General features: G+C 41.6%; 1 protein-coding gene across 3 annotated transcripts in view; it reads right to left on the reverse strand.

Moving 5' to 3' along the window:
• The window catches only part of FGFR3 (fibroblast growth factor receptor 3), a 92,073-nt gene that overhangs the window by 51,246 nt on the left and 19,445 nt on the right, over window positions 1-21,382 (reverse strand). For all 3 annotated transcript variants that reach the window (XM_074229948.1, XM_074229947.1, XM_074229950.1), the window contains exon 3: window positions 2,759-3,019. In XM_074229948.1, the coding sequence (XP_074086049.1) occupies window positions 2,759-3,019 (261 nt within the window). The remainder of the gene's footprint in view (window positions 1-2,758; window positions 3,020-21,382) is intronic.

Below are 21,382 nucleotides of genomic sequence, written 5' to 3' on the forward strand. Positions count from 1 at the left end.
TATGGGCAGATTTTGGGACATCTTTTTGTTACATTTAGGACCAGAGGCCATAAAGATTTAAAAGATTTGAAACTAGATTTAAAACAAGGGACCAAAGACTTAGGGATAAAAGAGACCTTGGTAGTCATTGAATCCAAGGCTTCGTTTTTCAGATGAGGAAAATGAGGCCCAGATTTGTTAGGGAGCCAAGTCAAAAATCTGAACCCAGGCCTTCTGGCTCTCCAAACTGAGGTCTTTCTGCCATGCTACTTCACTGCTCTCTGTAACTCCCCACATGATTCTTATGATCCCTGGGAAACAGGTTGGGCAGCTGATATTCACATTTTAAGAAAGGGGAAACTGAGGTATAGAAAAGGGAAAGAAGGAGAAGCGAGATTTAAGGCTCTTTAAAAATATTTTATTTATCTGCCCCTTAGGTTGACCGGCTCTTCTCCCAGGTGTCCTCACTCTAAGACCCTTTCTCTTAATATAGTCCCTCCCCCTGGGAATCAGAGCTGTCTGAGGAGCCCACTTTTTGAAGGTAGTGAGTTCCCTGTCACAGGAGGGCTTCAAGTTTGGGTAGTACACAACCATTTATTCTGTTGACCTAGATGCCCATGGAGACATGGTCTGAGGTTCCGTGGTGGCAATCATCTCTGAGGCGGACACAGCCTGTCAGTTGCTCTTCCCCAAAGGGACAGACACTTCTCCTGGCCTGCCCCTCCCAGGACACAACCTGAGGCTCCCCTGTCTTAATAACCCTGCCAAGTTAAACGGCCCTGTGGGAATCTAATTCCTCTTTTAACCATTTAATTGATGTAACCTTGAAATGTCTGGCTAGGCCTTCTCAGAGAGCTGGATGCAAAGCAGATGTGGGCAAGATGGGCTTGCCTTGGTTGGAACAGATGGGATTGTTATCCATGGGCAGAATGGAACTGAACTACCAAGGCTTCTTGGTTATGTTATCAGGTCAAGGGAGAGGCTGCAGGCCCAGGGAACAGGAATATGTGGAGTTGAGGGAGGGATGGAGAGATGTTTTCAGTTTCTTGGGGTATCACAAATCTATCTCTTATTTCACATAACCCTGGGAACCTTCACTGGGGTGGCACTGGAAACAACTGGGTGTGCGACTGGTTGGTTCTGTGAAAGCAATTTCTATTCTCACCTTTTTAAAAAGTTTTTTATTCCCCAGGATGGCTTAGTGATTAGGGGAGTGATCTATGTATCAAATAAAGGTGATGTAAAACACATTTTAACTTTCTTGACAGTGACTTGTTCTGTTTCTGACTTTGGCAAGTCCTGTTTCCCCCCAAAAAAGGACCTCAATTTCTTTCTGTAAAATGGGGAGTCTGGACAAAGGTGATTTCTATGGGTCCTTCAAGCTCTGATGCTTTTTGTACCAAGGTCCTTCCAAGCTCAGAAACCCCATGACTCTATAAATGAGATAGCATCATTTGTGGGAAAATGAGGCAGTAACCACGTGTGCAAAATCTTTACCTTCCAAGACAGATTTTTTTTTCCCCTGAAAGATTTATTGGGAAGAAACCACAGTGGTTCCTCCTCAATCTCAGAAGTTAACACCGCCCAAAGTTGGAAACACCCTGAACCCACAGGTGCTAATCTCTTCAGGTAACACTTGTTTAATGAATTTCTCCATCAACCACAAATCCACTCCCCAGGTATCTTATTGTTCAGGGGACCTGCTGAGTAATCTCCTACATTTGTAGAAAACAAAGCTCATTTTCTCATTACAAATACCCCTGGTAAAGGAGGTCCCATTACTATCCTCTTTACTCTCCTCAATTGACAAATGAAGTTAGTAGCATTGTTTACTGAACCAAGAGCCCAGGGCTCTGGACTCTGACTGTGGTCCTCTTTCTGAAGGGATTAGTATCAATTTGGAGCTTAGAAAGCCATGTTTCATCAACATCTTTTTGAGTTCTTCAACAAATCCAGGCAAAAAAGGGGGGTGGGAGAAAAGCAGTAGGAATTGGGAGGAGGAGAGTTTAAATCTCAGCTCTGCTCTAAACTAGCTTTGAGACCAGAGGTAAGTCTCAGCCTCCTCATCTGTAAAATGGGGATAAGAACTACCTACCTCACAGTGTGGGGAAAATACTTTCTCTAGCCTTAAATCATAAATCTATCATGATTCGTGTGTTCATAACCAGATGGATTCATGTATCATAACAATGCAATTCATGTAATCATAATAATGATTATTTCCATTTACTAGATGAGGGATTCAGAGATGGGAAAGTCACTGAAGGATTACATCTAGAGAAGGCAGAAGATATAATGACAATTATCTTCAAGGGAAACAGGGCCATGAATTTGGAGTCCAAGACACAATTTGGATAAAAGTCCAGACTTGACCATAAACAACCAGTGGCAGTTTGGTGGAGTTTTTGAATAGAGTTCTGGGTTTGGAATCAGGAATCCCTTGGTTAGAATCCTACCTCAGATACTTCCTAGCTGTGTGACCCTGAGCAAATCACTTAGCCTTTTGCCTTAGTTTCCCCAGCTGTAAAATGGGGATAATGATGTTACCTACCTCTTGGTGGTGTTGTGACATTCATAAATGCTTATCACTACCCTTACTATTTCTCTTTCCTCAAAAAAGATGGTACTAGGAGTATGGGCAAGTAGAAATGGCATCTTTGAACTCAACAGAAAGTCAAAGTGGTCCAAACAGGGGCTTAGGATGAGGGGGATAGAGGAAGGTCTTTTCAAGGAGAAGTTACATGGTTTCCCCAGAGAGAATTGGGACTGACTTACTCACCGGTCACTCGGATGGTAAAGTTGCAGAGAACTTCATTGGAGTGCTTCTGCTGGCAGGTATAGACACCAGAGTCATCATAAGACACATTGATGATCTTCAGCAGGTCAGGCCCAATGTGGGTCCTGTTGGTGGGTAAGATCACCACGCCATCCTTGAACCAGGACAACATGGATGAGTCTTGAGACTCACATCCAAGCTCCACAGTCTCTCCACTTAAGAAGACCAACTCCTCCTGAGTCCTGGCCTCACTCTTCAATTGCTCTGCAGGGAATGGAAAAAGCAAGGCAACCATTCAGAGGATGAATGCAAAATGAATGTCCAGCATTCCCAGAACATCAAATGCTCCTCATCCTTTAAGGCTCAGGTCATGTACTTCCTTTCTCTGGGCCTCAGTTTCCTCATCTGTAAAAAGGGAGGTTTGGACCAGATGATCTATAAGGTCCCTTTCAACTCTGAGATTTTTAGGGAGAGTAATTAGGGATGCCAAAAAGGAAAGTCAGACCTCAGAACTGGAAATTGTTTTTCTCTCTCCTCTTCTGTCTACTGACCTCACCAGGTATGATTACTCATTAAATCCTCATCAAGGTTGGCAGCCCGATTTTACCCATCCCTTTTGCCAAACAATATTCAGGGCTTTCCTATGTGGACTTTGGAAAACAGTCCCATGCTAAATGCCTATAGACACACTGAAATGAACACAAACAGGAGACAGTTCCTTGGACAAAAGAACATTGGATGGTCTTTTTTGGTCTTTAATAATTTTAGCCTACTTGTCTTGAAAATCCTGTCACTTCTGATAGAAAGTAAACTCCAAGGGAGCAGGGTATCTCCTCAGCCTTTCATTCTGAGGACAAGCACACAGAAGATGCCTAATAAATGCATTATTACTTGGCATCAGGCATTTTGTTTTCCAGTCAAATCCGACAATTATATCCCTCATCCTTTGCACAGTGCTCTTTCTGCTGAAAATGGCTTTCCTCCTCCTTCTCAGACATCACCACCCATTTTACATAGAAATAATAGGGAGGGAAGGGAGCAAATAAGCAATTATTAAGCATTATCTCCTCAGGAGAGTAGGATGATGGGGTGGAGGAAGAGATCCTTCAAGGAGAAGTTACATGTCTAGGCCACTGTATTTCGGACAGGCCCTCCCAGCTCTGACACTGGCATGCTCAAGATCATTAAAAGCCACGTGGTGATGGAGTGGGGATGGAGTCCAGCTTTAGCCTTCTCTGAAGACAGGATGACCAGAAGCCCTTTTGAGACACATGCAAGTCTTATCTGTGGAAGTATGCTACAGCTGCCTTACATCAGCTCACAAGAAGCAATTATTAAATGTTCAGTGCGAACCCTTATACCTCAGTAAAAAGCTACCTTTTTTTGTTGTGAATTGTTTTTTTGATTGTGTAGACTTAACAGGGATGGAGAAAATCTAAACTTTAAATTGTGCAGACATTCCCACCCTTCCCCTCCCCCCAACCCATGGTTAAATATTTACCAGCACACCCCTGCCCTCATGGAGGTCATCTTACCCAAACTCTGACTATCTCTTCCCCACCCCAGTGGCTAGAAAAGTATTTAAGGAACCTGTAGGCATTTCACAAACTTTTGTTGAAGTATAGGGTGTGGGCCATAAGCAGAGGCATGGGTTCCTCGTGTATGGGGAAAAAACCCAAACAAACAAACCCTAACCAAGTATGAAAGGGATAAAAAGACCCCAGAAAGAGCAAAGAGTCAAGACATATTCTATGACCACCAGCCCTAAAATGATCCAGGCACTAAAGTCAGAGTTCAAACACCTCAGGTTCTGTCACATGGAGAAGTCATGGAATCTTAAGAAGAAATGAACCTTGGAAGACATTTATTAATTCCCTCATTTTACATCTGGGGAAACTGAGACCTAGGGAAGGGCAAGGTTTTGAAGTCAGCAAAGACTGAAATTCAGGATTCTTTGTATTGCCATCAAACAATCACAAAACCAAAAATTGGGGGCCACGAGGGGTCCCGTTTGGTTGCTTAATCAGAACCCTCCAGTCCCCAGGAGAGGTTGCAGGGTGGGGAAGGATGGGTCAACACTTGGAGGCATACCTCCCTCTAGCCTTAGAGCTCTGGGCCTTATGATTAATTTGGAATTGCCTCCAGGGAGAAAAAAAAAGTAAGATTCTTAGCAGTTGTTAAAAAATACTGCATTGCTGGGGGTGAAAACCAAGCAAAGAATGTATAGGAGTGGACTGGTTGGGACAGGTCTGCAGCTGCACCCAGGAAACAGTGAGGATAGGCCTTGTTTGGGATGGACTTGTTTGCCATGAGATAAAGAGCTTGGACTATTAAGATAGTCTGCAGGGTCCCTGGCAGCTTCCAAAGTCTCTGATTCTATTCCCTGGAGATTTTTAGGGGAACCCTCATCAACTCCTCCAAGACCCCTCTGGTCTCAGTTTCCCTCTCTGTAAGATCATGAAGGGGATCTCTAAGGCCCCTTCTAACTCTGACATTCTGGTCATTGTTAGCATTCTGGATGCCTAGGATTGAGAACAATCAATCACATGTTGCCTGATTAGAATCTAGATTCTGCTAGCATCTAGCCCTGACATTCTAGGAGACAGATATTCATGGGTTAAGGTCTGATATACATGGTATCCTAAAGATGCCCCTCTACTCCCATTATTAAGGGATCCTTATCTAGAAACTTCTGCCCTCAAAGTCCATTCATGTGGCATCATTACATTTTTATTATACGTGTTGGTAATGTGGGTTACACATTGCAGGCATAAAGAAATATTAAATTCTCTATGTGACTCTTGACAAGTTTTTGTGGGGCAATGTGGCCCAGAAGAGGTAAAAGGTTGGACACCCTTGCTCCAGACCCCAAGGCAAGAAGTGACTGGTCCAAGGTCACATTGTGAACAATTAAACGACTAAAGGGTAAACCTAAAAATGTCAGATATAGAAAGAACTTTGAAGCAAAAAACAAGAGGGTGAGGGGCTTAGGAAATAGAGGATAAAGTTCATTGGAACACACCTGCCGGAAGGACCCTCAGAGCCCAGAATATCAGGACAGGTCCTTAAAATATAGAAGGGCAATGTTGTCAGAGACCCTTAGAACAAAGAATGCCAGAGCGGGAAGTCATCCAAACCAAGACCACTTGAATATAGAATGTTAGAGCTAAAAGGAGGTGATGGAGGGTGGGGAGCAAAACAGAACAGATTCCAGGTCTCATCATTCCCAGGCAGCCCCACCACTCTGGGAGCGGGTGTGGAGAGAGAGAGAAAACACCCCAGGCGTTGGCAGCAGCCCCAGGAGAAGACATCAGTCCTGCAGGGAGATGTGCAGGCTTAGATCTTCTTCCAGGTATCTTTGTGGGAATTCCACTCTTAAGGAGAAAGTATTTTCTTTGCCTCCGGATGGCTCCCTCACGGGAGGGGTGGGTTTCAGGGCCTGCAGGGGCTTCCTGGGAAGCCTCTCTGCTCTGACTCAGAATCTCATTTTACAGTTTATTTTTCCTTCTGAAAGTTAAAGGTGGGAGCCACCAAGCTTTTCTGAGTCACTGAGATATATATTCTTAATTTAAAAAAAGCGAAATAGTGAGAAAATGGACCCTATTCAGTGATGTCAATCTAAATTGAAGCCTTGGAATGAGTTTTGTATTTTGAGTTCTATAATAAAAGTAAAGCATTTAAAAAAAACCAAGAGGATGGGGGGGTTGGGGCTATGGAGAGAGGGAGAAGCAACCTGCTACAGAACACCTTTTGGAACTTGAGGCAAGTTTCATGGTCTGTGGTTTCGTACAGAGGGCAGTTCCCTGTGGGCCCTCTACTATTAATTGAGGATAATGATGGTTTTATAGGCTCTTGAGAGTAAGTGAAAGGGATGGGGGTAGTTGGGAGTCTCTGGGGCAGAAGGCTGAGAGAGAAGACTTCAAAGGCCACCCCCAGCTCCTGCCTCACCTCCTGGCAAGGGCCCAGGCTGCTTGGGACCTCCTACTGACTCCACCCTAAAGGAGCCCTCGAAAGCTGGGCCAGCAAGATGAAGCTGGCCTCCCACTCTCCATGCTAGGCCCTGGGCTCTACTCTCAGCCCAGAGACTGGGACCAACTCACTTCCCTTCCCAACCAAAAGAAGGGGGTGAGAAGACTAAAGTTTCTCTAATTATATATCTGAAAGGGGGGGATCAGCTAATACCCTTCCAGCCTATTGAACCATAAAGACGAAACTGTTCTTGTAAACCTTAGTCCTTGTAGACTGGGGGGGGGGGGATCTGTGAATTTATTTTGACAAATTAGTATTCTAACAACTATATTTCACTAGAATCCATTTCCTTTGTAAACTAATATATTCGCTGACCCTGGAGTCAGGAGTCCCTGAGTTCAAATCCAGCCTCAGACACTTAATAATTACCTAGCTATGTGGCCCTGAGCAAGCCACTTAACCCCACTGCCTTGCAAAAACCTAAAAAAAAACCCCAAATATATTTTATTTTATACATTTAAAAGGATGATTCTTAAAAAACCCTAAAAAATAGAAATAAAAAATGAAAGGATGACTCTTGAGGGGTTCTTAGGTTTGATCTGACTTCCAGTCAAAGGTGGTCCCCAGACTGGAAAAGAAAAACAAAAAACCATTAAGAACACCTAAAAGGGCAGCTGGGTGGTATGGTGGATAGATCTTCACTCTGGAGTCAGGAGGACCTGAGTTCAAATGTGACATCAAATATTAAATAGCTGTGTGACCCTAGACAGGTCACATAAACAATTATCTAAACAAACAAAACAACAAAACAAAACAAAATCTAAGCCAAAGTTTCCCTATGAAAGAGTCACCAGATCATCCTCCCCACCCTTTCTTCGCAATTTTACAGTTTTGCACTACCTCATGGTCTCACAGTCAATTAAACGACAGAGGTCCCATTTGAAACCAAACTTTCCTGACTCCCTACATCAGTATTCACTGGCTACTACATAAGAGAATCCTAAGATTCAGTTATTATCTGGTCTCATTTTTACAGTAGAAAACTGAGGCCCACAAGTTAAATGACATGTCAAGAAGTAAAGCTGAGACTTAAAAATCCAACTTTCTGGACTCCAAATTCCATTCTTTGTCCATCACACTATGAAGAGGATTGAGGTAGAGAAGTTATTTTAAAGTTTAAAAGTTTTAAGTTTAAAAATTAAAGTTTAAAGTAATGTGGTATGGGGCGGCTAGGTGGCACAGTGGATAGAGTACCGGCCCTGGAATCAGGAGGACCTGAGTTCAAATTCGACCCCAGACATTTAAAAATTACCTAGCTGTGTGGCCTTGGGCAAGCCACTTAACCCCATTTGCCTTGCAAAAAACAAAAAAAAAATAACAAAAAAAATAACAAAATAAAGTAATGTGGTATAGTAGGGCACCCCCCCCCAACAACCCCCACTGGCTGTGGATTCTGGAGGCCCTGCTCCCAGTTCTGTGACACTGAACCTACATGAACCTCAGTTTCCCTACTTGTTAAAAGGGTATACAAAGACTTGTTGTATTAGTCTCCTAAGTATATAGTTTCTTCTATTAAGCTGGCCCCCCAGGGCCCCCCTTTTTGCTTTTGTATTTGTAGCCACCCCCAGCACAGTGCTTAGCACACAGTAAAGTATTTCATGGGTGGCCATTCAGTTATTCAATTATTCATTCACTCATTCCTACCTCACAAAATTGTGAGGAAAATTTGGAAAAATCTTCAAGTCCTTTAAGGCTTATTCTATAGAACCTACTAGAAGACAACCCAGATCCCAAAAGAATCGTACCCTAAAATAGCAGATGAGGGAGCAGCAGGTTCACCTTAAGCACAGATCTCCTCCTTCAGTCCAACCAGCTCTTACTGTCAAAGACCATTAGGAATTCAGGAGGACCTGGAATCTCCAGGCCTCTGGCAGAATTCTTGGCTGAAGATGGGTTTAACAAAAAAGAGACTCCATTCTAAAGAGATTTCCAAAACATCAGGTCCCAGTGGGATAAAAAGGACCAGAGTGCCCTCCTGGCCTGACCCTTTCCCCGGGTGGGGAAGGGCCCCAGTATACATATGTAAAAGAACTCTCAAGGGGGGCAGAAAAACAACCTTTGTGGAAACAGGTTATGTGTTTTATTTTTTTTTAAAGAATTCTCCAGCTTCCACATACACCCTCAGGACTGAATTTCCACTCTTGGGAGGTATGCAAGATGGTCAGCAAGGAAGTGGAGAACACAGCCTACCTCACTGACACATTTTTTTTGTTAAATACCTCGTGTCTGGCCATGAAATGGTCAGAGCCATCATCATTTTGTTGTTATTACTGCTTTCATTGATTGTCTAGCTTTAGTAATTTCCTTGCAACCAATATTGCTTTCACATTTTTTTTATAAAGGAATGGGGGGGGGGGGAGAGGTCCTGGAAAGAAGCACTGGCATGTTGGGTCAACCTGGGCAAGGAGCTTTCATTTCTGGGCCTTGGGTTCCTCCTCTAAACATGAGAGGGCCTGACCCTATGGTATCTGGTTCAAAATTTTGCCCAGCAAGGTGATTCATCAACATGAGTAAGTTAGAATAGCCAGACCCCAGAATTAATCATTCCCCTAGCACCTCTCCCCTCTTCTTCAGGTTTTCAAAAGTTATCCACTTGAATCTCAAATCAAAATGAGATCAAATCATAGAATTATTCTAAAATTGGAAGATCCTAATGGACTAAACAGTAAGGCCCACCCCTCATTTTACAGAGAGGAAAGACAAAGGCCAGATGCAGGAAGCAAAGGCCCAAGGTCATGTAGCTACCCCGATTTCTGATGTAGTATTATCTGTTGCTTCTCCCAGTCACCTTTAAATAGCCTGTGCCAAAGCTGGGGTTCCATTAATACTAGTCACCTTGTCGGCAGGGTTCAATCCTGACCCAAGCCAGGGCTAGACTGGGAAACTTAGGAAAGGCAGAGGAGGAAACCACTTCTTCATTATCTATTACCAACAAAGGTGGCCTTGGGACCCAGGGGAAGGTGAATGTTTAATGTTGGTTGGCTGATGAATGAAGGAGGGGATGAATAAATCTCTACACTGTTGCTGAGTTCTCTCAATATTTTCACAAAAAGTTTTAAACAGGAAAGCTTAAATATGACAACCCAACATGTCCTAAAGCAGTTCATATGCTCCCTGTTCGATTCACTGAAGGTCTCCAAGCAAAGGAGAAATAAGCAGTCTGGAATGTTGCCCCAAGGAGATTTATATCCAGATCTAGGTGGCTGAGGGTCCCCTTGAGCTCAGATTCTGAGAGTCTAGCATTAAGTTTAGGTCTCTCCCCCCAAGACGGATGAATGTTAGTTGTTTCATGAAATGCTTCTGGGAGAGAGAGATCAAGATGGGGCTCCTCATGCATTTTACAGGTGAGGAAACTGAGGTTCAAAGGGGCTATGACAAGCCTAAAGTCACCTTGGTAGTCATATTGCTCACATACATTCCTTTTAGGCTTATCAAGGTTTGCAAACTGTCTCCTTTTCTTAAGACAAACTTGCTAAATTGTAGACCAAGGATTATCTGGATGCTTATCCAGGGGTGAAACTGCACAGTTTTGGATGCAGGATTCAAACTCAGGCAGGCCTCACTGAATATCATGGTCCAGGACTCTTTCTACCTCTTATATCTAGGAATCTGACTCCTTGGTCATCGCAATGGGCTGATTCCCAGGGAACTAGGCTCCAGTCCCTTCTCTGCTCTTATCCTTCATTCCTGAGGGGGCAAAGTCCAGTGGCAAAATTCTTTCAACTCATCTTAATTCAATTCAGTCCAACAAGATAGCTAGGTGACTCAGTGGAATCAGGAAGCTCTATCCTTTATGAATTTAATTCTGGCTTTGGACACTTAACTAGTTTTGGGCAAATCACTTAATGCTGTTTGCCTCAATTTCCTCATGTGTAAAATTAGCTGAAGAAGGAAATGGCAAATCACACCAATATCTTAGCCAAGAAAACCTAAAATGGAATCAGGAAGAGTTAGGCAGCACTGGAAAAAACTGAACAACAAACAATAGGAGCACTAGACTTCAGAGTGAAACCAGATGATTCAGTCTTTAGAGATTTATAAATAAGAAAACTGGAGCCCACAGAGAACAAGAGATATTGTCCAAGGTCATACAACAACAAAAAAGAAAAACGGTAGAGTGAGATTTGTACTCAGATCTTCTGATTCCCAATCAAAGGTTCTATTCAACAGACTATAACCCATAGTTCTATGACCTTGGGTAACTCACAGAAACTCGTGAGCCTTAATTTTCTCATCTAGAAAATAAGGATAATAATAACCTACATCATATCAACCTCATTGGGTTTCTTTGAGGATCAATACAGTATCAAATGAAAGCTATTATTATGTATCTGCTAAGCATAAGACACTAATCACAAAGATGTGTGTGTTGTTTTTAAGCTCTCTCAGTTTTATTTACTAGGTATGGAAGGAGCTGTATCTTGCTCATTTTTCTCTACTTTGGTGCTATTCTCAGTGTTTTATTTATATAAATTCTAACTAACAAAGAAAGTTCAGGTTAGGTTTTGGATATGGCACCAGAGCTCTGGAGTCTTTATTTTTCATTTGTTTGTTTGGGTTTTTTTTGCAAGGCAATGGGGTTAAGTGACTTGCCCAACAGTTAAGTATTAAGTGATTGAGGCTGGATTTGAATTCAGGTCCTCCTGACTCCATAGTGGGTGCTCTATCCATTGCCCCACCTAGCTGCCCCCAGTAACTTTTTTACATTTAATTTTTTTCATTTTTTTCTCAATTACATGTAAGCAATACACACACACACACACACACACACACACACACACACACACACACACGAGATGTATATGTAATCTTCAAGTGTCTTAGACCGGATTTGAACCCAGGTACTCCTGATTTGATTCCAGGGCCGGTGCTTTATCCACTGTGCCACCTAGCCGCCCCTAAGCAATATTTTTAAAGTTATTTTTTCAACTTTTCAGTTCACTATTCTTTCCCACCTACCCTCCTACTCATTGAGAAGGCAAGCAATTTGATATAGATTCCCCCCCTTTTAAAGAAGGACCTGTGACTGAAGGTGGGGGAGGGAGATAGATGGCAGAATGAAGGCACAGAATTTCCTAAGTTCTCCCAAATTCCCCTCCAAGCAACTTTAAAATGACACCTCTTTCTACTTTCACAACACATTCAATTTTGATCTATAAATATCATGGATGCAAATGTAAAGACTATATCAGATTGCCTTCTGTTGGGGGAGAAAAAAATTGCAAAATTCAAAACCTTGCCAAAAAATGATTGGTAGAAACTACCATTTGTAAGTATTTGGAAAACAAATAAATGATATGTTTAAAGAAAAAATGATAACTCAAAATTAATTCTGGAGTAGCAGAAGCAATAAAAGGAAAGGATAAAAAAGAATTCTTGGAAGCATTCAAAAAAGATTTTCAAAATCAGAAGGCAGTTAGTTATGTAGCACAGAGGATAGAGCACTGGCCTAAAGTCAGGAGAACTTGAGTTCCAATCCCACCTCAGTCACTTACTAGCTATGTAACAATGGGCAAGTCACTTAACCCTGACTGCCTCAAAAAAAAAAAATCAAATGAGAGAGGTAGAGGAATAATTGAGAAAAGAAATGAGAGTAATACAAGAAAATCATGAGAAAGGAGTCAACAGTTTGGTAAAGGAGGCACAAAAATTCACTGAAAAGAATGCCTTAACAAGCAGAATTAGTCAAAATGAAAAAACCTATAAAAATTCACTGAAAAAGAACTTAAAAAGTAGAACTGGCCAAATGGAAAAGGAGGCACAATAGCTCACTGAAGGAAATTCCCTAAAAATTATAATTGGGCAAATGGAAGCTAATGATGCCATAAGACATTTAGAAACAACAAAACCAAATCAAAAGAATAAAAATAAAAGAAAATGTGTAATATCTCATTGGGAAAACAGATAAAAGGGAGATAATTTAAGAATTATTGTACTCCTTAAAGCTAAGGTCAAATGAAGAGTTTAGACATCATCTTTCAAGAAATTATCAAGAAAACCTGCTATGATATCCTAGAACAAGAGGGTAAGAGAGATTGAAAGAATGCACTGATCATTTCCTGTAAGAGATCCCAAAATGAAAACTCCTAGGAATATTTGCTAAATTCCAGAGCATCCAGGTCAAGGAAAAAATATTGCAAGAGACCAGAAAGAAATTATTCAAATATCGTGAAGTCACAGTCAGCAATAACACAAGATTTAGCAGCTTTTACATTAGAGGATAGCTAGTAGGACTTGGAGTATGATACTGAAGGGCAAAACAGCTACAATTACAATGAAGAAATCACCTATCCAGCCAACATGAGTATACTACCTTAGTGGAAAATAGCATTTTTTTTTAGGTTTTTGCAAGGCAAATGGGGTTAAGTGGCTTGCCCAAGGCCACACAGTTAGGTAATTATCAAGTGTTTCAGACGTAATTTGAATCCAGGTACTACTTACTCCAGGGCCAGTGCTTTATCCACTGCGCCACCTAGCCACCCCTGGAAAATAGCATATTTTAATGAAATCAAGAACTTCCAAGCATTCCCAAAGAAAAGACCAGAGCTGAATAGCAAATTTAACTTTCAAAAATAAGACTTGAGAGGTATAAAAAGGTAAACAAGAAAGAGAAATTGTAAGAGATTCAATACATTCAATTAATTTGTACATGAGAATATGATACTTATAACTCAAGATTTTTTCATTCTTAAGGCAATTAGGAGTCTATATAATCAGAGGGCATAGGTGTGAGTTGACTATGCTGGGAGAATAGCTAAAAAAATAAAAATGAAGGGGTGAGAAAGAGGAATCCACTGGGAGAAGGGGAAAGGGAAAGTAGAATGGGGCAAGTTATCAAGAGGTGAGAAAAAGCTTTTATGATGGAGAGCAAGATGGGGGGCTAGACAATGCTAAAACCTTCTCATTGGAAATGGCTCAAAGAGGACATTATCATATACACTCATTTGGGTGTAGTAATCTATCTTACCCTACAGAGAAGTAAGAAGAGAAGGAGATAAGAGAAGGGGAGAGATGGGGCTGATGGAAGGGAAAGCAGATTGGAGGAGGCAGTGGTCAGAAGCAAAACATTTTTGAGGAGGGACAGAGAGAAAGGAGAGAGAAAGGAGAGAGAAAGGAAAAAGAGGAAAAACAGGGCAGAGGGAAATACATAGTAAACATAACTGAAAAAAATTTAAAACAAGTTCCTCTGATAACCTCATTTCTCAAATTTATAGAGAATTGTGACAAATTTATAAGAATACAAGTTTCCCCCAATGATCAAAGGATATGGACAAGCACTTTTCAGATAAAGAAGTCAGTCATTTGAAAAAATACTCCAAATCATTGCTGTTTAGAGAAATTACAGCTCTGAGTTACCACCTTATGTCTATCAGATTGGCTACTATGACAGAAAGGGGAAATAACAAATGTTGGAGGGGATCTGGGAAAATTAGGACACTAAAGCACTCTTGGTGAAGTTGTGAACTGACTCCATCACTCTAGGGAACAATTTGGAACTATGCCCAAAGGGCTATAAAACCACGCACACTTTGACCCAGCACTACCATTACAGGGTCTGCAACCCAAAGAAATTGGAAAAGGTCCAAAATCTATAAACATATTGGTAGCAGCTTTTTTTTTTTTGTAGTGGCAAAGAGGCATTGAGAGAATAATGCCCATCAATTGGGGAATGGCTGAACAAGTTGTGTACATGTACATGTACATGACCTATGATGAATTATTATTGTGCTTTAAGAAATAATGAGCAGGATACTTTCAGAAATACCGGGAAGGACTTATATGAACTGATGCAAAGTGAAGTGAGCAGAATTAGGAGAAGAGTATACACAGCAATATAATAATATAGGATGATCAACTATGATTAACTTTGTTATTCTCAGCAATACAAAGACCCAAGACAATTATGAGGTCTTATGATGAAAAACACTATCCATGCCTAGAGAAAGAACCGATGGAGTCTGAAGGAGAATGAAATATATTTTTTACTTTTTTCTCTTTTTTTGTCATATTTTCTTTTACAAAATGGCTAATATGGAAATGTGTTGTATGACTGCCCAAGTATAATTTATATCTATTTGCCTGCTGTCTCATTGGGGAGGGAAAGAATTTGGAATTCAAAATTAAAAATATGTTAAAAATTATTTTTGCATGTAATTGGAAAAAGAAAATATTTAGAATCTTAAAAAAAATAAAATAAGACACACCAATCCCTTCAAGACTGTGAGCTTTCTGAGGGAAGGGAAAGTCTTTTTATCATTCTTAGAAATGCCAGTGCTTAGCACATAGTAAGCAATTAATAAATGTTTACCAACTGAAGAAGTGAGCCTCTTAAGTGTCTTATATTGGACTCTAAGTCTTGGGTCACATTTATTATCCTTTTGGTATAAAAAGAAGATTCATCATTTTTTCCTTACTTGGGGACTGACTATATTTATTTATTTTATTCCACTGGGTAGCCAATGTCACAGACCAATGACTTCCAGGACAGAATAACAGATGTGACCTATCATCTAACCAGCCCCCAATAATAACCCTCAGACATCGGGACTGTAGGAGAAGATGGGGGAAGATTTACTCCACATTCAAGAAGTAATATTAACTCTTTTCCACTCCTCCCTCTCTGCAGCCTGCCTTTCAGTGCACTTCCTCCTGGCAATTAGCTTTGGGTTTCATCAGCCAAGGAGAAAACAGGATTCCCTCTCAGCCTTACTCCTGGGGGCCCGCCTTTTCCCTTTGCCACAGAGAAATGAAGGCAGAGAGAGGTGTTGCTGAGGATGCCATCCAGTGTTATTTAGGGTACTTTGGAAGATCAGGAGCCTTAGTAGAGGTTGGGCTAGGGAAACACCCTCCGGCTGAGGGATTTAGGGGTCCCCTCTGCCCCCCAATGAATTGTGACATAGTCCAGGATCTCAATAGCTCAAGACAGACTGGTCATAAGGGGGACTGTCAGCCACCCTCTGCTTTGCTCAGTCCCAGCCTCTCTGTAACAGATTTTCTTAATTTTAGGGACTTGTTTTTCTTTATAATTTTTTTGGTTCTTGTTATTATGAACTTGACAAGCACCAACAAAAACTTTTCCTACACAAAGAATAGAAAAAGAGGACTGCGTGGGAAGCCACAGATTTCCATCTAAGTGTGTCTTGGTTTTGGTACCCCATTTGGTAATGCCGGACTGGTCGCTGTCCCCATGTGAACTCTGCCTTCTCTGTGTGTATTTTTTCATGATATATTGACACTTTTCTTTCTTTTTTAAAGCATCACTCCAGGAAAAAAAAAAGGCTTTCCTTGTAACAAATAGACATAATCATGCAAAATAACCCCAGCTCCAGCCAGGAGAGACTGTGCATATGAATGTTCACCTAGAGCAGAGGCAGATACCCTTAGACTTAAAGGTACAATCCAATGCTAGTTCAATTAAATTCCAGACAACATTGATTAGGCTCAGAGGCACCTGGGGTGTTGAGGCTCCAGACACAGTCAGCCATGGACCCAAGACCTCAACATGTCCATTATCTTTCCCTGAGGTCAGAAGATTCTAGAATGTGGAGCTGGGAGTGGCCTTCTGGTTCAGAAATTCCCAATCTTTTCTGTCCTGTACCCTTAGCTTTAAGTAAATCTAGTCAGTAAGAAAAGAAATCATTTCTAAGAGTCTATCATACACACACACACACCCCCCCCTAAGAAATAGAAGAGATTGATTCAATATAAAAGAAAATAAATTTTAGAGTTTCCATGGATAGATAAGCACAGAAATTTAAAACAGTTTGTTAATGAAAATTAATTGAATATAATATTTATTAAATAGTCTCTGTAAATAAACTCATATCTCCTGGACATATATTTTATGTTGAGGCCCCCAATTTGGTCCATTCCCCTCATTTTATAGAGCAGATAAGTGAAACTCAGAGAAGGGAACTTGCCTGGGGTCAGACAAGGCTGATTGACAGACATGGCTCTTACTCAAGCAATACCCCTCAGGAAAGGGTGGTTACCAGGGAATGATCGGGGTGGGCATTCGCAGCCGTTTACCAGGCCCATATTGCAAAATGGACAGGACTGAGTGAGACCTGTGCTGGGGAAGGAATAGCAGCCAAATGGATGAAATCAGGATCCTTCCAAAGTAGGAAACAGCAGTTAGCAATGGGTCCAAATCCAGACCCTGGACTTTGAATTACTTCTGAGAATCTGGAAAAGCTTTCCCATGGATAGAGCATAGGCCTTGGGAGTCAGGAGTCCCCGAGTTCAAATCCAGCCTCGGACACTTAATAATTACCTAGCTGTGTGGCCTTGGGCAAGCCACTTAACCCCATTTGCCTGGCAAAAACCTAAAAAAAAAAAAAAAAAAAGGTTTCCCAAGGGGAGTTAACTTGATACTATGGCTTTAGAGTCACAGCCCAGGCTTTTAATTCTTAATTTAGTACTTATTACCTGTGGGACTTTCCCTTCCATAAAGAAGGAGATTGGTTTTGGCACTGGTCAAGCTTTAAAACGATGATCCTATTAGCTGGAAGGCCTTCCTTATCTCCCCCCCTCCCCAGCCCCCATGGGGATCTTTGTTGACCCCCTCTCAAAGCAGAGCTCATAGTCCTCAGGGCCCCTTATCCTTACAGAGCCAACAGACCCTCACAATTTATCCTCCATTCATTTGTATATGTATTCAATTAGGCTGTGATCTCCAGTGGAGTAGGCATGAGGTCCTCAACTTTTCAGCAGCCCCTCTCGGGCACCTAGAGCTGGGGGATGGGTTGTGGTGGGAGGGGGGATCTCAGCAGCAGGTGGTCCCTACTTGCAGAAGGATTTAACTGAATTGAGAATCAGAGAATGCAGTGGCTGAGAAGAACACCAAAACAGACAAAGTCAGAACTGGAAAAGTCAGATCAGAAAACTGTCCCTTATGATTTCTCTCTCCTCACATTCGAATCAGTGGATACCATGGAAACAATGTAAAATTTGGCAAATTGCCTTCTGTGGGGTGGGGGAGGGAAGTAAGATTAGGGGAAAAATTATAAAACTCAAAATAAATAATCTTAAAAAAAAGGGGGCGGCTAGGTGGCACAGCGGATAGAGCACTGGCCCTGGAGTCAGGAGGACCTGAGTTCAAGTCCGGCCTCAGACACTTAATAATTACCTAGCTGTGTGGCCTTGGGCAAGCCACTTAACCCCATAGCCTTGCAAAGAAAAAAAAAAAGAAAGAGAAAGAAAACTGTCCCTTCTTCAAACCAACACCCTTCTTCCACCATGGCATTACCTTGATATCAGGGTCTTCGAGAACAAAGGACACAACATCGATATCATCATCAATATATAATGCCACACAGTAGACTCTTAAGAAATGACTGGCTTTCCATAGTGTAAAGAATTGGAAATCGAGGGGATGTCTATCAATTGGGGACTGGCTGAACAAATGTGATGGAGTACTCTTGTTCTGGAAGAGATCTCGAGGGATGGATTTCAGAAAAACCTGGAAAGACTTGCAAGAACTGATGTTGAGTGAAGCAAGCAGAACCAGGAGAACATTGTGTGATGGACTTGTTCATTTCAATAATACAAGAATAAAAGACAATTCTAAAAGACTTGTGATGGAAAATAACATCTACATGGAGTTTGATTGTAGACCAAAGCTTAGTATTTTCATATTATGGGTTTTTTCCCCTTTCATGCACCCCCCCCCTTTGGATTTGATTCTTCTTTCACAATATGATTAATAAGAATTGTTAACATAGTTACACATGTATAAACTATATTAGATTGAAGGGGAGGGAGGAGAAAATTATGAAACTCAAAACTTTACAAAAACTGATTGTTGAAAACTATCTTTACATATAATTGGAAAAATAAACTAGGTTTCATTTTGTCATTCTGTCTCCTTAAGGCTGGAATGAATTTCTGTATCTGTGCCTCTTGGAATGCCAACCTTCCTTCAAGGTCTAATTCAGGTGACACACCCTGGTCTCAGTAGGGAGTTGTCCCCCCATCCCTTTTCAGGGTTCTTTTCAGCCTCCAATTTTCTTGTATTTATTTATCTATGTTTCTGGTTCTATTTCAGAGGAAAATATAAGTTTCCTACAGTGCAGAAGCTGTTTTTTTTTTGCAGACATCATCTAACACAAAGTAGATTTTTAATTAATAGTTGTTAATGACTGTAGTCATATGAACAGAAAGATCAGTCATTTGAAAGTGAACACTCATTTTAATGATTAAACATGGCCCAGGAGGCATTGAGAGAATCTTTCCCCTCCCTTCATTATAGAGGTGGGGAACCATGGGTAGTGAACATTATATTCCATCAGATCAGTTGGATGCATTGGTTAGTTTTGTTGAGCTGCTCTCCTCTCTTACCCTCCCCCCATAACCCCTTTAAAAAACAAAACAAAAAACTTTGCTAAAAGGAGAGGTCTATTCAAAAATGTAAGTAGTTTTAAAAGGCCTCAATTCAGAAAAATTTCTGGGGAGGGGTCTATTCGAAAATGCAAACCATTTTAAACGGTCTCAAATTTTATCAATTGTCATCAGGATATGAATAAGAAACCAGTATGTATCTGAAAAAGATAGTTGAATTGCTTATTTTACAGAAGAAACTGAGGTCCAGAGAAGGGAAAGTACTAGCCTAGGGTCATACAAGGAAGTTGTGGCAGGTCTCCAGGCTCAATGGCCATCCCTTACATGAAAGAAGGCAAGTTCTCAGCATCCCCAAAGGCAAAAATACCCTCTGATAGGTTCCTTCTCAGCCCTCTTTCCCCACCCCCCCCACCCTTCCCTGGATGTTCCCTGGCTCCAACTTTGCCTCTCCCCCCCCATCCCCATCCTCCCCTTAATCTTCACTTAATTCAGGCAGCTGGCAGTAAATACCCCCAGAACAATGGATTTAATCCTGAAAGTCCTGAAAAGGAGCTCCCCCCCACACCCCAGGCTGGGAGGGGGGCAAGAAGGAGAAACCCCACCTCCCCCCCTTCTCTTCCCTTGGAACAATGGGGGGACACTGGGGCCCGGGCCTAATTAAAAACGGAAGTGCTCAGCTCGGAGCCAAAGTTTGGGCAAAGAAGTAGAGAAGTGGGGGGAGGGAGAGTAAGGAGGGCTGGCCCAAATGGGGAGGGTCTTTTCTATTCAAAACCTAGACTCCAACTGGGGCCACATTCAGGGAACATTAATTGTCATTCTAACTCCGAATGTCCTAGTTTCTAAGTGGAAACTGCTCCCCAGAAGGCTAATGAACCTTCTGCTGTGGCTGAAGTTGTTACCCCAGATCCGAACAAGGTCCAGGTGGGCAGAGTCTTTTCCTCTACCCTGCCATCCACCCGCTTCCACTCCCCCCAAAACCTGTGCAACCACTTAAATTCCTTCCCTAAGTCTCTGCTTCCTTTTTGTAAAATGGTTTTGGATTAGAAAGATGGTCCCTGAGATACCACCCCAACTCTAGATGTTCCCATGAACCCTAGTCCAGGTTAATGAAATGACACTAAGTCCTGTTTCCATTTCTGGAACACAGAAGATTTTCTTCCTAACAGTCTTGGTAGAGAAGCAGGACAAGGGTTATTATGCCCCCATTTATTGGAGGTGACAACTGAGACCTGATGAGGTGAAGGGAATTTGGTAGAACAGAAAGAAACCTGGACTCAGTAGTTCAAAGACATGAGTTCAAATCTTTGTTCTACCATTTTACTCAAAGAGTAACCTTAAACAAATGACACATCTCTGAACCTTCTTTCTTTATAAAATGCAGGGATTGCTAGGACTGAAGAGTTTCCAAGGTCCCTTCCAGGTCTAATATTCTGTAAGCCTGGACAAGTCACTTCTTTCCATGCTTTGGTTTCCTCATCTATAAATTGAGGATAATAATCTTTGCCCTTCATACAGAGGTAGTCTAGGAATGAAATGAAAGAACAGATGAGAGTTATTACCATTGCTGTTAAACATTTTTCGAAGTTTCTTCTTATGTGAGATTAGGAGATTGGTTGGACTAGCTGGTCTTAAATGTCTCTTGCAGCTCTGGTATGTGATTTACCCCCAAGATCATAAGTCACATTAGGGAAGTCTTAGAATCCAAGAGGATTCTAGGTTTTGGGATTCTCAATCATTTTGCTTTGTACTTTTTTTTTAAAGCAGATTTACCATGGGAGGGCATCCATCAAATGCCTTTTTAAAAGCTAGATTTGGGGGCTAAGAGTATGGCAGAGATTCAAATAAAATGGTGAGTGGGAGCAATAGATTTGAAAATCAGAGGCCCTGAGTTCAAACTCTGGATCCATCCCTTAATCCCTTTATGACCTTCAGCAAGACTTTTTTTTGTTTGTTTTTAATCACTGGACCTTGATTTCTTCCTAGCATCCTTCATGGTAGGTTTGCTAAAGTGTGGCCAGATCTGATTCTTCCTTAGGGGGCTAAACCCTGTTACTATTCACCCCCCATTTCAGAAGAGAGGAAAAAACTGGGGCATAAAGGTTGGGACTTTATAGAAACACAGAATGTCAGAGTTGAGTGAACCTTTAAAAACCCAGCCAGTATAGAAGCTGAGGCCCAGAGAGCGTCACTGGCCCAAGATCACACAGACAAGGGCAGGGAGACCTGAGTTTCTGGGTTCCCAATGGACTTTCCTTTCCA

The sequence above is a fragment of the Macrotis lagotis genome, chromosome 3, assembly GCF_037893015.1.
Source record: "Macrotis lagotis isolate mMagLag1 chromosome 3, bilby.v1.9.chrom.fasta, whole genome shotgun sequence".
Taxonomy (NCBI): domain Eukaryota; kingdom Metazoa; phylum Chordata; class Mammalia; order Peramelemorphia; family Peramelidae; genus Macrotis; species Macrotis lagotis.